General features: G+C 43.0%; 1 protein-coding gene across 2 annotated transcripts in view; it reads right to left on the minus strand.

Moving 5' to 3' along the window:
- The window catches only part of LOC121869336 (ectopic P granules protein 5 homolog), a gene marked incomplete at its 5' end in the record, with an annotated part of 135,335 nt that overhangs the window by 8,701 nt on the left and 107,788 nt on the right, over positions 1 to 18,846 (minus strand). For both annotated transcript variants that reach the window (XM_042370640.1, XM_042370638.1), the window contains 5 exon segments: positions 1,118 to 1,417; positions 3,392 to 3,513; positions 3,989 to 4,089; positions 5,110 to 5,367; positions 7,868 to 8,076. In XM_042370640.1, coding sequence (XP_042226574.1) covers positions 1,118 to 1,417; positions 3,392 to 3,513; positions 3,989 to 4,089; positions 5,110 to 5,367; positions 7,868 to 8,076 — 990 coding nt within the window.

Raw genomic sequence — 18,846 nt, forward strand, 5'->3', positions numbered from 1 at the left:
ACTCCGTGACGACGTTATAATGAATCGGTCGGGACGTTGTCGGAATCATGAGTATCTACAGAGTAGCGACGTTATAACGAAACAATGTTAAACAAGGATTTACTGTATTTTGAACCTTCTCCCCCCCCCCTTAGTTTTCAAAACAACAAGGTTCTTCTGTATTCATGGCCATTTTGAGAACATATCCCTCACAAAGACTCAGAGAAGAGTGTATTGTATTTCTTTTATTCCTATCAATACTGAACCTGTACAGTATTTAAAGAAGTGAGACCAGCTGTTGCTCCTCTTCCTGTTATGGTTCTTGTGAATTAATGATGACTCACAATGTTAGTACAATTATTTAATTTGCATATACAGGTGTTTTAAATGTTAGAAACATATTTATAAACCATATTTAGTATTGTTTTGGGCCATTACTGCTTTTGTACAGCAATTATATGAAATTTACTAAAATTCTCTGCCAGAGTTCAAACGTAAACATCACATTTGTTCAAATTCCTGGAAAAATAAATCAGCTAATTTGTATTCTATGGGTAATTTGAATAGGGATAAAGCCACAAGGGTGCCAAATTAATGTGGTTTAAGTTTATAATATATGAAGAAACCCCTTATATTTCCAAACTCTGTGGATCAATGGATTGTATGGTAATTGGGAGCTATGCTTTTTAGTGCACCACAAGGTCTTACCCTTCCTCCTTGTGTTAAGTACTAAACTGACAGATGAGTGAAGCCTTGATTATATATATTTTCATATTGTCAAATTGGGATTTTAATGAACAACCTAAGTCCCTAAGAAAACCACCACATTTGCATGGATTCATATAAAACTGACTGGATGGAAGGGCTGCAGTGCATTCATCACCTGCAGCAATACATTTTTCTATATGTCAATCCTCTATGTATCTCTATTGGCTTAGTCTTTATTTACCATGAAATCAATTTAGTAATGGCCATGTTATTATCATTATATGTAATTCAAGTTTAATCCTTTATCTTTCTCTATCAAAAGTTAAATAAATGTGAAGAAACAAAATAAAAAAAATTAAAATCAACAATTTCATCTAAAATCTATTTAATTAACTTAAATGAATAATAAGAGAAAGTACTGAATACATACCTATGAGTGTGCAAAGGATGTGTGCGGAATACCCCTTCCCTAGGCATCTGCAAGTTTAAGAAGGTGCCAAGGGTACGGCATATGAGTCGGACTCCTACCGAGAGTGGGGATTGGCGGCCCAGTCCTATAGCTGCCAAAATACCTGTGGTTTCTCGGTCCTCAGCCCATAGTGCTAACTGGGATGTGAGAGTCTGGCAGTGGTGCCATGTTGATTCTATAGTTCCCTTCTCATGGACTAACAGAGACAATATTTTCAAGATCTCACTCAATAAAAGAATGAGACCAATTTCCATTTCTGCACTGTGGAGAGAATGAAAAAAGTTATTCAGTTACAATATTTGTTCATATGACAAGACAATAAATACAGATACAATACAGTACTGCATACTGTATCTATATTAAAAGTGATTATGGTAACTCAAGCACTTTCACAGATGATGTTACCAGGGCTGTTAATTTATCCACATTTGTTTATTGTCTTTGAGTAGAAGTAAAAGTATCCAAAGATCAATGTACTCAAGTAGAAGTAAAAATGTATCTCATTCATAAAGTACTCAAGTGCTGAAGGTAAAAAGTAATAAAAAAATGATTAATTATCTCAAATGCTAAAATAAATCAACAGAAAAACCCCCAGTTAAATAAAGATAAAAATAAGACACATAGTATTACACCTGTTTATTTGCACATCTTTCTATTGAGATTAATTAATAGCTGATTCTTGTAATTATGGTTGTCCAATCAGGATCTTTTAGGCCTAAATATAAGCCCAGCATGACCTACCGAAAGAGAATACGTCCAGCCACTCTTCTCCCTACAATCCATTGCAGGGATGGTGAACGGGCTGAAAATATATCCATCCAACACTCTGATCACTTTCTTCCATATCCACACAAGTATCGTCGATGTGAACTTATGATCCACAGACATAATGTTCTCACTGCATGCATTTGGTTAGGATACAAACCTATCTAGCATGTATCTGAGGTGGGGGTTGACCTGCACTTCTCTTCCTGTAAACTCTGCAACTGTCCCAGTGCTAACACCCTTCAACACTATTGCCTTGACTGTCCCACTGCCAAGGACCTCCTACCACAGGGAGAGTCACTAACCACTATATGTCACCACCTACTTAGTCGTAATAATTTAGATTTAATTTTTGTACGCAAGCCACACTTTGGTGGATGCTAACTCCCATTGTCCTTAAATCATATCAATAATGTCTCCATATCACAAGTCATAGTGTGTCCAGCAAGACATGAGTACCAATGTATTAGTGTCTGACTGCATGGTCTTACGACTAGGCTTGCCCCCTCCCCTGGGGTGTAATAAATTAATTAAAAAAATAAATATTAAGCCCAGCATGACTAAACAGATGCTGACAAGCAGCAGATGAAGGTAATAGGGTGTTAAGCTTGAGAGATAAGTCACATAATGTCGAGAAAGACCTCTGTAGCTCCATTCCATCCTGTGGGCATGCCAAGTACAGTAGCTATCAAGCTCCTTCAGTTGAGGAGTTTGTGGATGATTGTTGCCTCCATAGTGACAGAGTCTGACTAAGACTCACCATGAACTGTCCCTTTAATTGGGGTGTGGCTGTGGTGATGTCACTAGTTGCTTCTAATTAATGAGTGGCTGATTTTTTCGCACCACGTAACATCTGGCGGGTGACGGGGAGGAGGCAGTGGTACTTAATTATTTAAACAGAATTTTAAATGCAATCATTCTCACACATATGTATAGACACAGGCTTTATATGCAAGACAAAATTATGTAAAACATTTTAGAATCACAGCCTCTTGAAATTCATTTTAGGTACAGGTATATACAAAGAGCAACTTTTTACAACTTTGACCTTTACACATATTGGAAATTACATTGCAGTAGAATTGTTTTACTGCGCTCATCAACTTTTCTCCAAAAATGATATTCGATCTACCTTCATCAACGCCTTCTCCATTTTTTCAGACTGTACTTACTGTATATACAGTACAGTATACAGTACTAGCACATGCACTGAAAATATGTATCGGTAATAATCGGTCCCTGATTGTCCTTACAATTTCTAATCCTCTTTTACTAATCTTTTACCATAAACTCAATGACCTCACCTTCCAAATATATCATCTTCATGCAGTAGGAATCTGAAGGGTATGAGAAGACACAGATGTGTGCCATTCTGGCTTTCAAGACAATTAAGGAGTGTTAATCTGTTAATTACTAACTAATAATAATTTAGAAATCATAAAAATATTTCTTGTGCTAAAAATCACTCACTTGGGTATTAGAGTTTCCAACATGTCACACAGAAAAGTCAAAAGTAAGAGGTTGTCTGCACAGCTAATGCTCTGCAGACGCCGCCAGCAAGTGTGGGCATACACTACCAGCAACTGACCTTCCTGAACAAGATGCAAAAATATCATTCCTTTAATCATTGTAACTTAAAATGTTTAATACACAATTCTATACCAAACAACGGCCTATCATAAACATCTATCAAACTATTTTCCTTCACACACCTCTCATTTTTGCTCTTGCTCAGGTTCAAGAACATTTTCTATAAAACTAATCATTCTTCTGGCAACTTCATTTAGCTCTAGCAATGTTCACCATTTTATTACTATTATTGATGACTTACAGGCTTTCCTGCATGGCTACCATCCCCAAGATCCACTACTGTAATAAATGCTGCATGCTTCTGAAATTTATGTTCTCATTTCATTGAAAACATGTTCCTCTCTTTCCACATACCTCTATTTTGAAATTAATAAGTTCTTATGATTCTTCAACATTTTAACTTAAGCAGTACTATACTAGAATCACCCAATTTGTAAAGTTGTGCAAATATTAAGCAAAACTTAAAATGGTACCCACCTCAGCAGCCAAACTTAACATTGCAGATGGGTTGGTGAGAGGAAATGACAACACAGACACCACTCGTGACCATGTGACTTCTCCCTCCCATCCATACCAGTCTGAAAATAATTATCAAACTGTTTCAATATCAATTGTCTGTTTTGTACATCACCTATAAATAATACAGTAAGTACAGTACCGACAATATTATAAGTCTAATAAATACTGTTACTGAGTTACACTTCTTCAGAATACAGCTCCTCCCTGACTTACGACGGGGTTAGGGACCCAAATCCAGGTCGTAAGTCGAAAATGCTTAAATAATACAAAAATAAATAAAAAATGGGTGACTCTTTTTCTTCTCAGCACCACAAAACTCTCACTTTTAAGCTTGCCAGCCATTTTAAAGTGAATTACAAACAAAAATTTTGTCTATGTACTGACGTTGGGACTTGAAAATACGCAATTTGACAAAATTTTGGTACGACTGAGGCAGGTCGTAAGTGCAGGTGGTCGTAAGTCGAGTAGCTCGTAAGTCGGGGAGGAGCTGTATAGCAAACACCCTGTATTTATTTTAACCTTAAGCTGTATAATATAGGACTTAAAATGCACATTCCTTATTTCCCATTAGACTCAGCTCTTGACAATCACAGTTTTGCTAACAGCAGGAAAATTCTAGAATGTAACCCCCACAAGCCTAATGGATACAGTATATGCCTAACAATGATAACTCAAAGATGATGACTTGTTGCTAACAGCAATATGTATAGTGAAAATTTAATTAATACAAAAGGGAGAAAAGTGAATGACTTACTTCACAGGGATGCCAATACTCATCCATAAAGGTTGTGTAAGTTTTGTTTTCATTTCAGGCTTTCAAATCTTTGCATTTCAATTAACTACATATACTGAAGTTGCTGCTATGCAGTAGATAAGAAAAAAATCAATTTTGATGAGTGCTGTATTAAATATGATTCTTCTTCTTAGGTATTTTCTTTATATATTTATATATTGTACTAAGGGAAAAAATATACAAAAAGGAAAACCAAACCATATAGACCTTATTGCATCTTCTGTGTTTCTCATGAGTTGCAGCATAGGGTATTTTACCCCTGAACAGTATATTATCGTACACTAACCACCATGTTTGAAGAGCGCATTTAAACCAGCTTGCAGGATGGGATTTCGATGATTAAGGTGCAGGACAGTGCGGGAAGCAGTAGAAAGCAGGGGTAAAAGCAGCCCTGGAGAAGGGTGGTGTTCATCAGAGAGCCATGTTACCACTGCTGAACTTGCAACTTCTTGGAGAGCTGCGGATGATGCCCCACCACTGACCAGAGCCAACACTTCTGTGCTCAACACCCCTCCCTCACTCCACTGTTGATCCTTGGGCACAGCTGAATCAAACATTCATATTAATTAGATTTAAGAACATTATCACATATACACTATAATAAAAATCACAGTTAATATTTGAACCTCTCTCTGTCTCAAACCCAACAAAACCTAATGCATAATAATAATAATCCACACCTAACAGGGTTCTTTTGGCTCCCTTTCTAGCTATACTCAGTATCAACCTGGATTGCCTTAAATTTTGAGGAATCATAATGCATTTCCAATTTTCCACATCTATGCCTTGCACAGCGAATTAGCTATACAGTGGTCCCTCGGTTAACGAGCACAATCCGTTCCAGCAGGTTGCTCGTTAACCGAAAAACTCGTTAACCGTTTTATTATAATGTCGCTACTCTTTAGATACCCATGATTCGGACAATGTCCCGCCGATTCGGCATAACGTTGTCACAGACTACTTTCGCGGTGCATCACCCTCTCTCACCCAATCAGAGCAGGAAAGGAGCCGCCCTCCTTCTCTCCACTACCCACCACACACTCGCTCCACCTTCCCCCACCAGTAAGTACAACACAAATGATTTAGTTTACTTATCTTTTTGGATGTATAATATATACTATCTTTTATAAAAATTCCATTGAATTTATGTACGTGTATATGTAATGTATTTTATGGAGCAAAGGGTGGCTGGGGAACGTAACTCCCGTACAGTGGGTTATGCTATAACGAACGGATCCTACTACTAATATTCCTATAACGAACGGTTTTACCTATAAAATTGAGAATGCTATAACGAACGAAACTCCTACAACGAACATTATTTAATTTTTGTTTTATTAATAATTTATTGTTTTTTATTACAAGTATTAATGATATTCTTTATTTCAGGGGTTTAGATGCATATTTATGCACTTTTTTACAATTTTTACAATTTTATATTATATTTTTCAGTGTTAAGTGGTTGTATTTGGGGGCCTGGAACGGATTAATCCTATAACGAACGAATGCTATAACGAACAAGGTTCTAGAACCAATTAGATTCGTTATAGCATACCCCACTGTATTTTATTTATTTCTTATGGGGAGAATTGATTCCGTTAACGTTGCAGTTCTCAGGAACAGAACCACAACGTTAAGCAAGAACTTAATGTACTGTGGTTCCTTGCACATGGAGTTCGTTCCTAAAAGTCCACACGTATAACGATTAGTGAAAAAAAATTTTCCCATATAAATTAATGTTCTGTACATGTACTGTAATTACTGTATTGTATAGCAATAAATAAAACAAATTCTAATTATATAAAATATGCACTGTACTGTACAGTACAGTAATTTTCTTCTTGGGCTCATTTTGTGCATTTACGGGCATTCTGTGACAAAGCATCGATTTTACCTCGCGAGTTTTGCTTTCAATTCAGCGTATCTTTGTCTCACCTTTAGTGTAAGAGTATTAAATATTTTTTTAATGTCTCATTTCTCAGTGAAGCATTAAATATATTTTATATAATATATGCCATTAAATAAATTTTTAATGTTTAATAAATAAATATTAAATGAAGACAGTTGATTAGCAGATGAAAATATAGTTTCACCCCCTCAAAAGATTACAGCACGAGCAGGCACATTGTCTGCTAGCAGATATTTGGAATTACTATACAGTACATTACAGTACTAACATTTAAAATTCTAGTGCCTCCCTGAAATTGTCAAAGGCGTGAATACAAAATATGCAAATTATCAGGAATACTGTACAGTGTAAGCACTGTACATATGTAAACAATGTACTGCAGTAAACATCCAGATTTACAGAACTACAGACATTAAAGGGCATCCCATCATTCCTATTTGCCTATTAAATCTAGGTTTTAACATATTTGTATGTGTATAACTGAGTATGGCACATGCATAATGATTTTTTTGTGGTAAAATCTACTAGCAACAGTTTATGTATAACCGAGTATACATATAGCGATTGTATGAATAATGATGGAATACATTAGAGGTAAGTCTATCACACTGTAAGCTTTGGTTCCATAAATACATATACAGCAACAAAGAAGATTTAATACCCCTTACAAAGAAGATTTAATACCCCTTACAAAGAAGATTCAATACCCCTTACAAAGAAGATTCAATACCCCTTACAAAGAAGATACAATACCCCTTACAAAGAAGACAGAATTCTAGTAAAGACAACTAAAAAAATAAAGGCATGAATTTGGAGATCCCATGTTATGGCTATGAGAAAGAGTCAATACACTTGTGAGACTCCTTCCCACAGACCACCCTTTGGCAGAGCCTACTTTGTTCAAGGGGCTACCTACATTCTGAAGCAGGGACATGACCCAGTAGTGCTTTGAAAATTATGCATGCCAATAGGTTTACTGGAATGAAACCCCAAAACTTGTTCATATAACTTAAAACCTTTTTCATCAACCTAGGTCATGAGAGTTCAACTATAGGGTCCAACTCTTCTCTGATGAGGTGCAGACTAATGTTTTTACTTTACACATAGTCCATACTGGGAAAAAAATATTACTTACTGGCAATAAGTGTTTTCTCCATGTGTGTGAGAAAACCCAAGATTGTGGCGGTGAATACTTGAGGTTTGGCACTGAGTAGGGCTTTGTGTCGAGCTGCAGCAGAAGTTGTCAGCCGTACTAGGGCACGTACCAGCAACCCACGTTTAGCAGCCGTGTCTTGATGAAATGAAGTGGCGTCTGATGTGTAACCAGCAGCACGATGAAGTAACCTGAAGGACAAAGTACATGGTGACAAAATGGCTAACCATATACAGTACTGTACACCCAATTCACTCCTCTCAAAATACAGTACAATGCAGAAAACTAGTACTGGTACGTATACAGTCGTACAGTACATGTAGCAAATTGCAATCCCCAGTTACTACAAGTAATTTTGGGTAGACAAGTGAAATAATACCATTGAAGAGAGAAGGGGTAAAATTATCATTTTGGTCATCCAGTGAATTTTAGGATTTTAAGTTTTACAATCAGTAGTTCAGACAATTCTAAGACACTTTTCTTTTATAGCGTTTCCATAAAAAATGTAAACTTCTCAAGTATTTTAATCAATAAAATTACTAACAGAAAATTTTCCCGACACCCAGAAATTTCATGGATGGGAGATATGTTTCCGGGTGCGAGAGATGATGTAATGGGCAATTTCTGGAACTTCTGAGAAGATTTTTCCGCTATCTGGAAAATTCCGGAAATGAGGGATTTTTTCCAGCTTTGAGAGAGTAGTCTCGTTACCCGAAAATCTCTCATTCCAGAAAGTGCTCTGCACCAATTGTTCCGGCTAACCTGTTTTGAATTAACTGCTTTGTCAAGTCTCGTTTTGCTTTGTTGCCCTCACCCCGTTGAAACAATCCCATGGACACCTATGAATATAGGGAGCAACAGCAGCCAAAACTTAAACATATGAATGTAACTATTTCCCTTAATTAATTCACTTCTGCATAACATAATTTGGCTAATAATGGTTGCCTCTTGTGTAATGAGGATGGCCGGCCCTAGGGCCACCTAGGCGTGAATTTGTTTAAGGTGTAGAAGCTGTCGTCAACACAACAACCACACTCTGATTTAACGAGCTGAGTGACCCAGTGTCAAGGAATAGTCCGAGAAGACCGGACAACTTGCCAACTGCACTGGCTAACCATTAACCTGAAACATGATACGCAAATTGATTATCATCCATGTCACCAATTACTGCTGGGTAGAGAGAGGCAAATGGAGTAAAGAAACATGCCAACAGTTTCACCCTGCCCGGGGATTGAACCCGGGTCCACTCGCTTGAGAGGTGAACATGCTTACCATTACACAGACTTCCATGGTCGGAAATGAACATGAATTTGGAAATATGAGACCCAAAATAAAAATAGATTTTGATTGGGCCAAAAATACCACGAATTAAACCAAAAATCATTTTAATTGGTTGCAAAAAAAATGGTTTTGATTGGCCGCGTGACGCATGCACGTGATGATTTATGAAGGAGACAGCAGTGTGGGAGGTGAGGTAGGTGATAATGGCGGAAGATTAATGGAAGAAAATAGAGAACATTTTGGATACGCTATCTCCGTTATTATGCATTTGCGACGGTAATGTAATAGATGAAAATTATCTTATAATTAGACGTTTTATTAGAATATAATAATCCATTAGTGGTAGGAATGTGGGGTGTGAAAATGCAATACTACCCTCAATTGTTTCTCTTACTTTGACAACACAATACAGATACTGTATATTGTTATTTTTTTCATTTTTGTATTTCTTTACGGTTCTTTATTATTATTATTATTATTATTATTATTATTATTATTATTATTATTATTGCTGCATTTTCACCCCCTAGGCCCCGATGTGGGTCAGTGACCTGTGCCCAAGTGGGCTAATTCCTGTATATAAAAAAAAAATCTACACATGTAAAAGAAAAAATTCTACATATGAAAAGTCAACAATTAAAAACTAAATTACAATAAATGTCCCATAATGAGCCTATTATCTTGAAAGAGACAAAACCTAGCATTTTAAGTCTTACTGGTAATGACAGGTTAATCATGTACTGTAGTCTCGTTCAAGATTCTTCGAACACTGCTGGAGACAACTGGCAACTCAAGGCCGTTTGTTTACTATAGCATGTAGTAAAACTTATGAATGAATGTAAAAGGTCATCGGTGATTGGTTTACTTAGTCCCCCGATGCTTAATTAATGGTTGGGCTTAATTGTTTCGTATTATGTTATACTACGTACTATAGTAAACAAATGGCCTTGTTGCCAGCTGTCTCCAGTAGTGTTTGAAGAATCTTAACGAGACTGTACAAAGTCACTGCAACTATGTCCAGGTACAACCATGGGCGTCCGCAGAAAAAAATGCGGGGAATGTTATCCTGAATTCGACGTGTGAAGTGTGAAGACATTGTAGTGGAATTCTCCCCTACAAACGCTGTTTGTCGCTGCCTAGCCGACCCCACCAATTCCCCAGTGTATGCCTCGTGGTCTAGGTCAACCAGCGCCGCCATACACCACGGAGCGGGGGTCAACTGCTAAGCCACGCCTACCCCCGCTATTTAAGACCTGACCTCGTGGTGATCTGTCTCTCTTTCTACCAACACCAACCAGCCAGCAACACCTCCGCCTGCCTGGCGGTCCTCGCTCCTCCGCCTGCCTGGCGGTCCTCTCTCCCGCTGGCGAGCATGGCGACCCACAAGCTGTCCTTCTCTGAGCGTCCTCACCAACCAGCTCTCTCTACATCACGCTTGTAACCATGCTGCCTTCCCAGCACCAAGCTGCATTGTACATCCAACACAACATGTATATAGAGAGCACATCGTGAGTTTCCTTTCTCCATCCCATCCTGAGTGTGAACCAAACAATCTCATACCCCACAAATGGTGACTCCCGGAGATTCGCACTCACACAGGATGGAGGAGAAACTGATCACGCTCCCAGTCTTCAAGCAACATGGAAGACTGGCTTATCCACACAGAAGCAACACTCATCGACTCTACAACTACTGTTTCTACACCGCAGGTTAGACACCCTAGAGCAGCTCTGCTACTCTAAGCAGACACCAGCTCCTCTTCCTGCTCCAAGCACCACGTCCTACCGACCCCAGCACACCCGTCCTGCCTCAGACGCCGACCCCGGCTCAGCAGTAACCCCTGCCGCCCCTGACGCGGCCTCTGTTCCTGAGTGCGGACCCACACACCCCTCTTTTCTCCCTCAGGTACTCCCTGCTAATGTCCTGCACCCTGCTGCTGTCGTGGACCCAGCTGCTGTCACGAGCCCTCATCCGCTTCTGCTGACGCAGCCCCTGCTCCTGACCCAGGCCCACACACCCCAGCAGGCGCATCTGACGACTCTGTACCTGCCGTGAGGGAAGCACAACATTCATCGCCTCCACACACCCTTATTCTCCCTCTCTACTCCCACAGATATTGTGTATCTAGACAGTTGTCTCCAGCGACCGGCTCATCCACGCCATCGCCGTTGTCTCACATGAGCCATGCACCGCCCGTTCTGCCTCACATGTGCTATGCAACTCTGCAGACAACAAGTCTCCTACACAACCTGGAGGGAAGGGGGAGTATTGTAGTGGAATTCTCCCCTACAAACGCTGTTTATCGCTGCCTAGCCGACCCCACCAATTCCCCAGTGTATGCCTCGTGGTCTAGGTCAACCAGCGCCGCCATACACCACGGAGCGGGGGTCAACTGCTAAGCCACGCCTACCCCCGCTATTTAAGACCTGACCTCGTGGTGATCTGTCTCTCTTTCTACCTACACCAACCAGCCAGCAACACCTCCGCCTGCCTGGCGGTCCTCGCTCCTCCGCCTGCCTGGCGGTCCTCTCTCCCGCTGGCGAGCATGGCGACCCACAAGCTGTCCTTCTCTGAGCGTCCTCACCAACCAGCTCTCTCTACATCACGCTTGTAACCATGCTGCCTTCCCAGCACCAAGCTGCATTGTACATCCAACACAACATGTATATAGAGAGCACATCGTGAGTTTCCTTTCTCCATCCCATCCTGAGTGTGAACCAAACATCTCATACCCCACAACATCATTGACAATTTCAGAAGAGATTGTAGTGGATTTCTCCCCTACAAACGCTGTTTGTCGCTGAGTAGCCGACCCCACCAATTCCCCAGTGTATGCCTCGTGGTCTAGGTCAACCAGCGCCGCCATACATCACGGAGCGGGGGTCAACTACTAAGCCACGCCTACCCCCCGCTATATAAGACCTGACCTCGTGGTGATCTCTCTCTTTCTACCTACAGCCGCAGCCAGCAACACCTCCTCCTCCGCCGCTGCCTGGCGTCCCTCGCTGCTCCTCCGCCGCTGCCTGGCGGCCCTCGCTCCTCCTCCGCCTGCCTGGCGGTCCTCTCTCCCGCCGGCGAGCATGGCGACCCACAAGCTGTCCTCTGAGCGTCTTCACCAACCAGCTCTCTCTACATCACGCTTGTAACCATGCTGCCTTCCCAGCACCAAGCTGCATTGTACATCCAATACAACATGTATATAGAGAGCACATTGTGAGTTTCCTTTCTCCATCCCATCCTGAGTGTGAACCCCAATATAACGTACCCCACAAATGGTGACCTCGGAGTGACACTCACAGGATGGAGGAGAAAGAACCAAACAACCTGAACCCCACAAATGGTGACTCCCGGAGATTCGCACTCACACAGGATGGAGGAGAAACTGATCACGCTCCCAGTCTTCAAGCAACATGGAAGACTGGCTTATCCACCCAGAAGCAGCTCTCATCGGCTCTACAGCTACTGTCTCTACACCGCAGGTCAGACACCCTAGAGCAGCTCTGCTACTCTAAGCAGACAGTCGTTCCTCTTCCGACCCCAGCACACCCGTCCTGCCTCAGACGCCGACCCCGGCCCAGTAGTAACCCCTGCCGCCCCTGATGCGGCCTCTGTTCCTGAGTGCGGACCCACACACCCCTCTTTTCTCCCTCAGGTACTCCCTGCTAATGTCCTGCACCCTGCTGCTGTCGTGGACCCAGCTGCTGTCAAGAGCCCTCATCCGCTTCTGCTGACGCAGCCCCTGCTCCTGACCCAGGCCCACACACCCCAGCAGGCGCATCTGATGACTCTGTACCTGCCGTGAGGGAAGCACAACATTCATCGCCTCCACACACCCTTATTCTCCCTCTCTACACCCACAGATATTGTGTATCTAGACAGTTGTATCCAGCGACAGGCTCATCCACGCCATCGCCGTTGTCTCACATGAGGCATGCACCGCCCGTTCTGCCTCACATGTGCTATGCAACCCTGCAGACAACAAGTCTCCTACACCGCCTGGAGGGAAGGGGGAGTATTGTAGTGGATTTCTCCCCTACAAACGCTGTTTGTCGCTGAGTAGCCGACCCCACCAATTCCCCAGTGTATGCCTCGTGGTCTAGGTCAACCAGCGCCGCCATACATCACGGAGCGGGGGTCAACTACTAAGCCACGCCTACCCCCCGCTATATAAGACCTGACCTCGTGGTGATCTCTCTCTTTCTACCTACAGCCGCAGCCAGCAACACCTCCTCCTCCGCCGCTGCCTGGCGTCCCTCGCTCCTCCTCCGCCGCTGCCTGGCGGCCCTCGCTCCTCCTCCGCCTGCCTGGCGGTCCTCTCTCCCGCCGGCGAGCATGGCGACCCACAAGCTGTCCTCTGAGCGTCCTCACCAGCCAGCTCTCTCTACATCACGCTTGTAACCATGCTGCCTTCCCAGCACCAAGCTGCATTGTACATCCAATACAATATGTATATAGAGAGCACATTGTGAGTTTCCTTTCTCCATCCCATCCTGAGTGTGAACCAAACAACCTGAACCCCACAAGATCCCCGACGGCTCCAATTCCTGTTCCAAGAGTAGTAACCTGCTCTAACTTAATGAACTGTTGAGAAATGTTTATGTTATTTTATTCATTTTGTATTTTCCATGTAATTTTTTCAAATTTTTGATTTTCCAGGGGGGGAGGGCAAATGCCCCCCCTTGCCCCTCCCTGCGGACGCCCATGGGTACAACCGTAATACAACTTTGCCCTGGATTACGATTAAGCACCTTGTACAGTACCAGTAGTTTCCTGGACCTCTACATTACAATCCACGTTAATTTCCCTAATCCCTCCATATTTTTCATTGAGGTGTGAAGTAAATCTTGCATTGCAATAAAACGTCTCTTTTAAAGAAAACTCCAGAATTTTAGCTTCCCCAGCCTCTCAGCTAGTCTATAAGCTGTACATGATTTCCCATCAAGGTCGCGTGTAAATGTCACACTGCCCAAGAAAGTCGCAAGACAAGTTTGTGGTGTAAGCAGCAAAACATCTCGCCGCCTATGTTTTTTATGCTATGACGAGCAAAATATACCATGCTAAATTTATTACTCAATCATGAAGGACGCAAAAACTTATGACCCTAGAATGAGTCTTCAAATTGTGCCTTACACAACAATTTCAATGTAAAATCAATGTGCAAATACCGCCCGTGTTTTGTACGAATTTCCAAGTAAAAACACGAAACAGAAACTAAACGGGCATACTACAGATGGCGATACTGTTATCACAATCCATGAAAAGCATGGTTGCCTCAAATTCCTCAATGATATTTTTGCCAGATTTTCAATTTTAGCAAAAAATTTTTTTGAGCGGGTGGGAAAGCTGAACTAAGGAAATAATGCAAAATTTTATTTAGAATACAAGTAATAACTTACAATTTAAAAGCCACAAAAAAGTTCATTTTTCAATTATATCTGGGATTGGACTACTACTGTGACATTTTGGCTATAAGAAATAACCCATATACTGTACCTGTAAAAGTCCACTTTGTTTCGAAAACATAATTAGATACAGGGTATTTTTGTGATTAATGATAATTTTAGTAAAAAACGATGATTTTTCTATACCACTTTTATCGCATTTTACTTACTGAGATATCATGAGTAACTGTGAAATCTGAAGGATAACGTTACGCGGTGACAGGTGCCAACGGGGCTAATTGTCGCCATAGTTAAAGTCCCCCATGGCTAGGGTTGGTTTAATAAGTTACAATTCGGGGATCTGTAGATACATCCAGCAATGAGTAAGTCTCTGCCCTATAGTTTAATTTTACAGCACTTTAGATTCTTCAAAAACATCCTCCCACTGTACCCTCACCTGGTTAGCTCTAAGGTCTTATCTAGCATAAATAATCACACCCCTCTAGCAAGTTGCCCGAGAAAGATTCGCAAATGAGTCGTATCCATCTTATACAATGTATATTGAAGTGCAGTTAAGTTTCAAATTCGTCGGTAATCTATTAATATTTATCTTCTTCATACACCGACCATGCCCCCCCCCCTCCCTGTCCTCTTCCCCAAAGCACGCTATCTGGTTTCTAAAATGGCAATTGCATCTCTGGATTTGAAACTTTCTAGACGGATGATGGGACGTGGGACGGTGGGAGAGGTAAAGGGACAGAGGATCCAAGGGTGATCCAGGAAGGAAAGGGCTGTGTAAAGGAGGGGTGATGGATGACTAGGTTGTGTAAAGGAGGGGTGATGGATGACTAGGTTGTGTAGGGGAGGGGTGATGGATGACTAGGTTGTGTAAAGGAGGGGTGATGGATGACTAGGTTGTGTAGGGGAGGGGTGATGGATGACTAGGTTGTGTAAAGGATGGATGACTAGATGATGATGACTAGGTTGTGTAGAGGGAGGGTGATGGATGACTAGGTTGTGGAGGAGGGGTGATGGATGACTATGTTGTGTAGGGAAGGGTGATGGGTGACTATGTTGTGTAGGGGTGGGTGATGGATGACTATGTTGTGTAGGGGAAGGGTGATGGATGACTTGTGTAGGGGAAGGGGAAAGGGTGATGGATGACTATGTTGTGTGGGGGAAGGGTGATGAATGACTTATGTAGGGGAAGGGTAAAGGGTGACTGTTGTGTAGGGGAAGGGTGATGGATGACTATGTTGTGTGGGGGAAGGGTGATGAATGACTTATGTAGGGGAAGGGTAAAGGGTGACTGTTGTGTAGGGGAAGGGTGATGGATGACTATTAAGTGTAGGGGAAGCGTGGTGGATGACTTGTGTGGGGGAAGGGTGATGCGCCCACCGCAAGCCGCGCCCGCTCCTGTGTCTGAGCTGTCTCCACCAGGGCTATCTGGACCTGAGGACACCACCCCCGGCTACCTGTACCCCACCGGCATGTCGACGCACACACCATCATAATTACACTAAAAGGTGTATCCCTCAATGTTGTCAATGTCTATGTGCCTCCCTCCACCCCTACTGTACCTGTCCCACCACACCATATCACCTCCACCCCCACTGTACTTCGCCACGCCTAGTACATTGGCAACCCTGAGCCTGGCCGCACTGTTTGTAAACTTTGTGGTCAACCGACTCTCACACCCTCTTTCACCACATCCTCATTTGCCCTATGACCTCCCCCTACAGGGGTGGCACCTCTTCCCTCCCTGACCAGATATCCCTCCTCCTAGTGACAAGCCTGGCACTTGACATTATTAGGGACCTGCCACACTTTGCCATAAACAGATAAATTGTCCCGGGACTTTTCCCCCCCACACACTCATCATTCTGTCACTTTATGCAACTTGCTGACAAAACCCATGACCCATCAGGCCTTTTACGCCCTTAATGCATGAGTCATAAAGGCAAGCATGAACTCCGCATGCTTCCCAGTTGGGCACTGTAAACGCTTCTGCGCTTCACCTTGCACAGGATTAAAGGGGGTGCCCAATAAACTAGCCCCCTCGTGGGCAATCTGTAATCCGTAAATCTGTTAATGTTACCAGAGCGTTTCACATGCTAAATTTTGCTTTCTAAGTGCGGAAATTAGTAGAGATCAACACAGAATAGTTATTATCCTCTAAAATACCATAATGTAAATACGACAGATTAAATACCTAAAAACTGTACTGACTTTCTCATGTCCGCATGCCAGCCAAACAGCTGCCTTGCTACAAACTGAACCAAGGTTCAAAGCTTCGAGTGAACAGACTATAGCAAGCGAACTGTATCTTCATTATTCTTCCCACTCATATATACAAATAAAGGTAATGGATTCTTGTGTGATTATAATGGGAAATTAATATCCAACATAGGTTCTATTTTTCAAGGTGGTTTAAAACAATATGATCTTTATTTTCGTTGTTGATTTTATTTATGGATATACTTGTACGACAGTGATTTGCAGTGTGGGCAGGGCTTTGACGATGAGGGGGAATGTGGGGTTCATTATAAAACACAAAAAAGACCTAATCTACAGAAACTCCTTATACTACCTGTTTTGTTTTTTTTGTCACGAGGAAGCCATAACCCGAGTGAATACCTTGTAGTGGCTCCTCTCCCCTACAACTTCCAACTGATGACTGAGCTCCCGCACGCCTACCAGCCAATCAGCGTACAGCCAGCGACGCTGGTAGACCTACTCCACAGTGCGGACGCACACGTAGCAACGCCAGGATCAGAGTGCCGGGTACTTCTGGCATTCTCCTCTGTGATTGGCTCTCGCTCCACACGCATCCCAAATCCTGATCCTCATAAATTGTATAAATACGGCCTTGCCTGTCCAATTAGCCAAGCTAGAAGTAATCCAAAATAATGCTCTCAGGACCATGCTCGGAGCACCCATGTGGACCAGAATTTGCAATTTGCAAATGGAAACCGAACTACCACCCCTGGCAGTACGAGTCAAGCAGGTGACAGCCGGTCTCCTCGCCAAAATCTGTAGAGCAGATAAGCCCACAGTTGCCAAAATTCGAATCAGTGCCTCCCTCCACCTCGACCACAGAGTGCGAGGGACCACTTGGTCGCACGAGGCAAGCGAGGTCATCCGACACCTGCAAGCAGAAACACTCGTCAAGAACAACCAAGACACACGAGACAATGGTTACGCTGTTCCTCCACCATGGAGCCCTCCACCAGCCACATTCAAAATTACCGACCTAGGCGATAGTAAAGCCAACCTCCAGAAGGAGGACCTCAAAAAAATAACTCTCGAAGCCATAGCCACCGAGACACCGGCTGATGCAGCATCATACTTCACAGACGGCTCGGTGGACCCAAAACATCATAGATCCGGAGCGGCCTTCTACACCCAAGGTCAGACCCTCCGATGGAGACTTTCCAATGACTGCTCCACCCTACAAACAGAGCTGGTAGCAATCTCAAAGGCCCTACAACACGCTGCAACACAACACAACAAGTCCATCATAATTCACACGGACTCGAAATCGGCCATGCAGGCGCTGCAACACAGTCAACCAAGAGACAACGTCCACATCATTACCTCGATCCTCGCACAGCTACAGGAATTCCAAAGCCAAAACCGCCCAGTCGTCTTACACTGGATTCCCAGTCATGTAGGGATCGGAGGAAACGACGTGGCAGACGAAGCAGCCAAGGCAGCTACACGTTCTAGTAGCGTACACATCCAAGTTCCAGCAAGCGTGCAACAGATCAAGAATCACCTCAGAAAGACTAGCAAGCTCCACATCAAAAAGAGCTTCCTTCACGCATTCAACGCTGGTTCCCAATCAGCCAAATGGTACCTGGCGGCTACAAAAGGGGAACCACCTTTCGCTGACAAGAAAACTCCAAGACAAACCCAAGTCAGCCTTCATCGACTACGACTAGGGTACAAGTGCTCCTGGCAGATGATCGGAAATGACGTCATGGAATGCACCTACTGTCAGGAGCCAGCAGCCAACCCACTTGAACACTATCTCCTCGACTGCGAGGTCACACAAAGCCTCCGAAACAGAACTCAAATCTCCCAAGAAACACACACAACACCAGCGGCCACTCTAACCCGAAAGGCCCAAACAAACCACATTCACCACCTATTCCGGGTCATCACACGATACCCACCACCCAGATAGCTTAGAAAGTATCCTCTCCCAGCAAGTGCGGACCCCAGTTCGGGGGGCGCGCCACTCCGAAACTGACCACGTCCAAGAGTGGGGGTTGGTGGTAAGCGTCCACTGATCGG

This window comes from Homarus americanus, unplaced genomic scaffold (genome assembly GCF_018991925.1).
Source record: "Homarus americanus isolate GMGI-L3 unplaced genomic scaffold, GMGI_Hamer_2.0 scaffold36734, whole genome shotgun sequence".
Taxonomy (NCBI): domain Eukaryota; kingdom Metazoa; phylum Arthropoda; class Malacostraca; order Decapoda; family Nephropidae; genus Homarus; species Homarus americanus.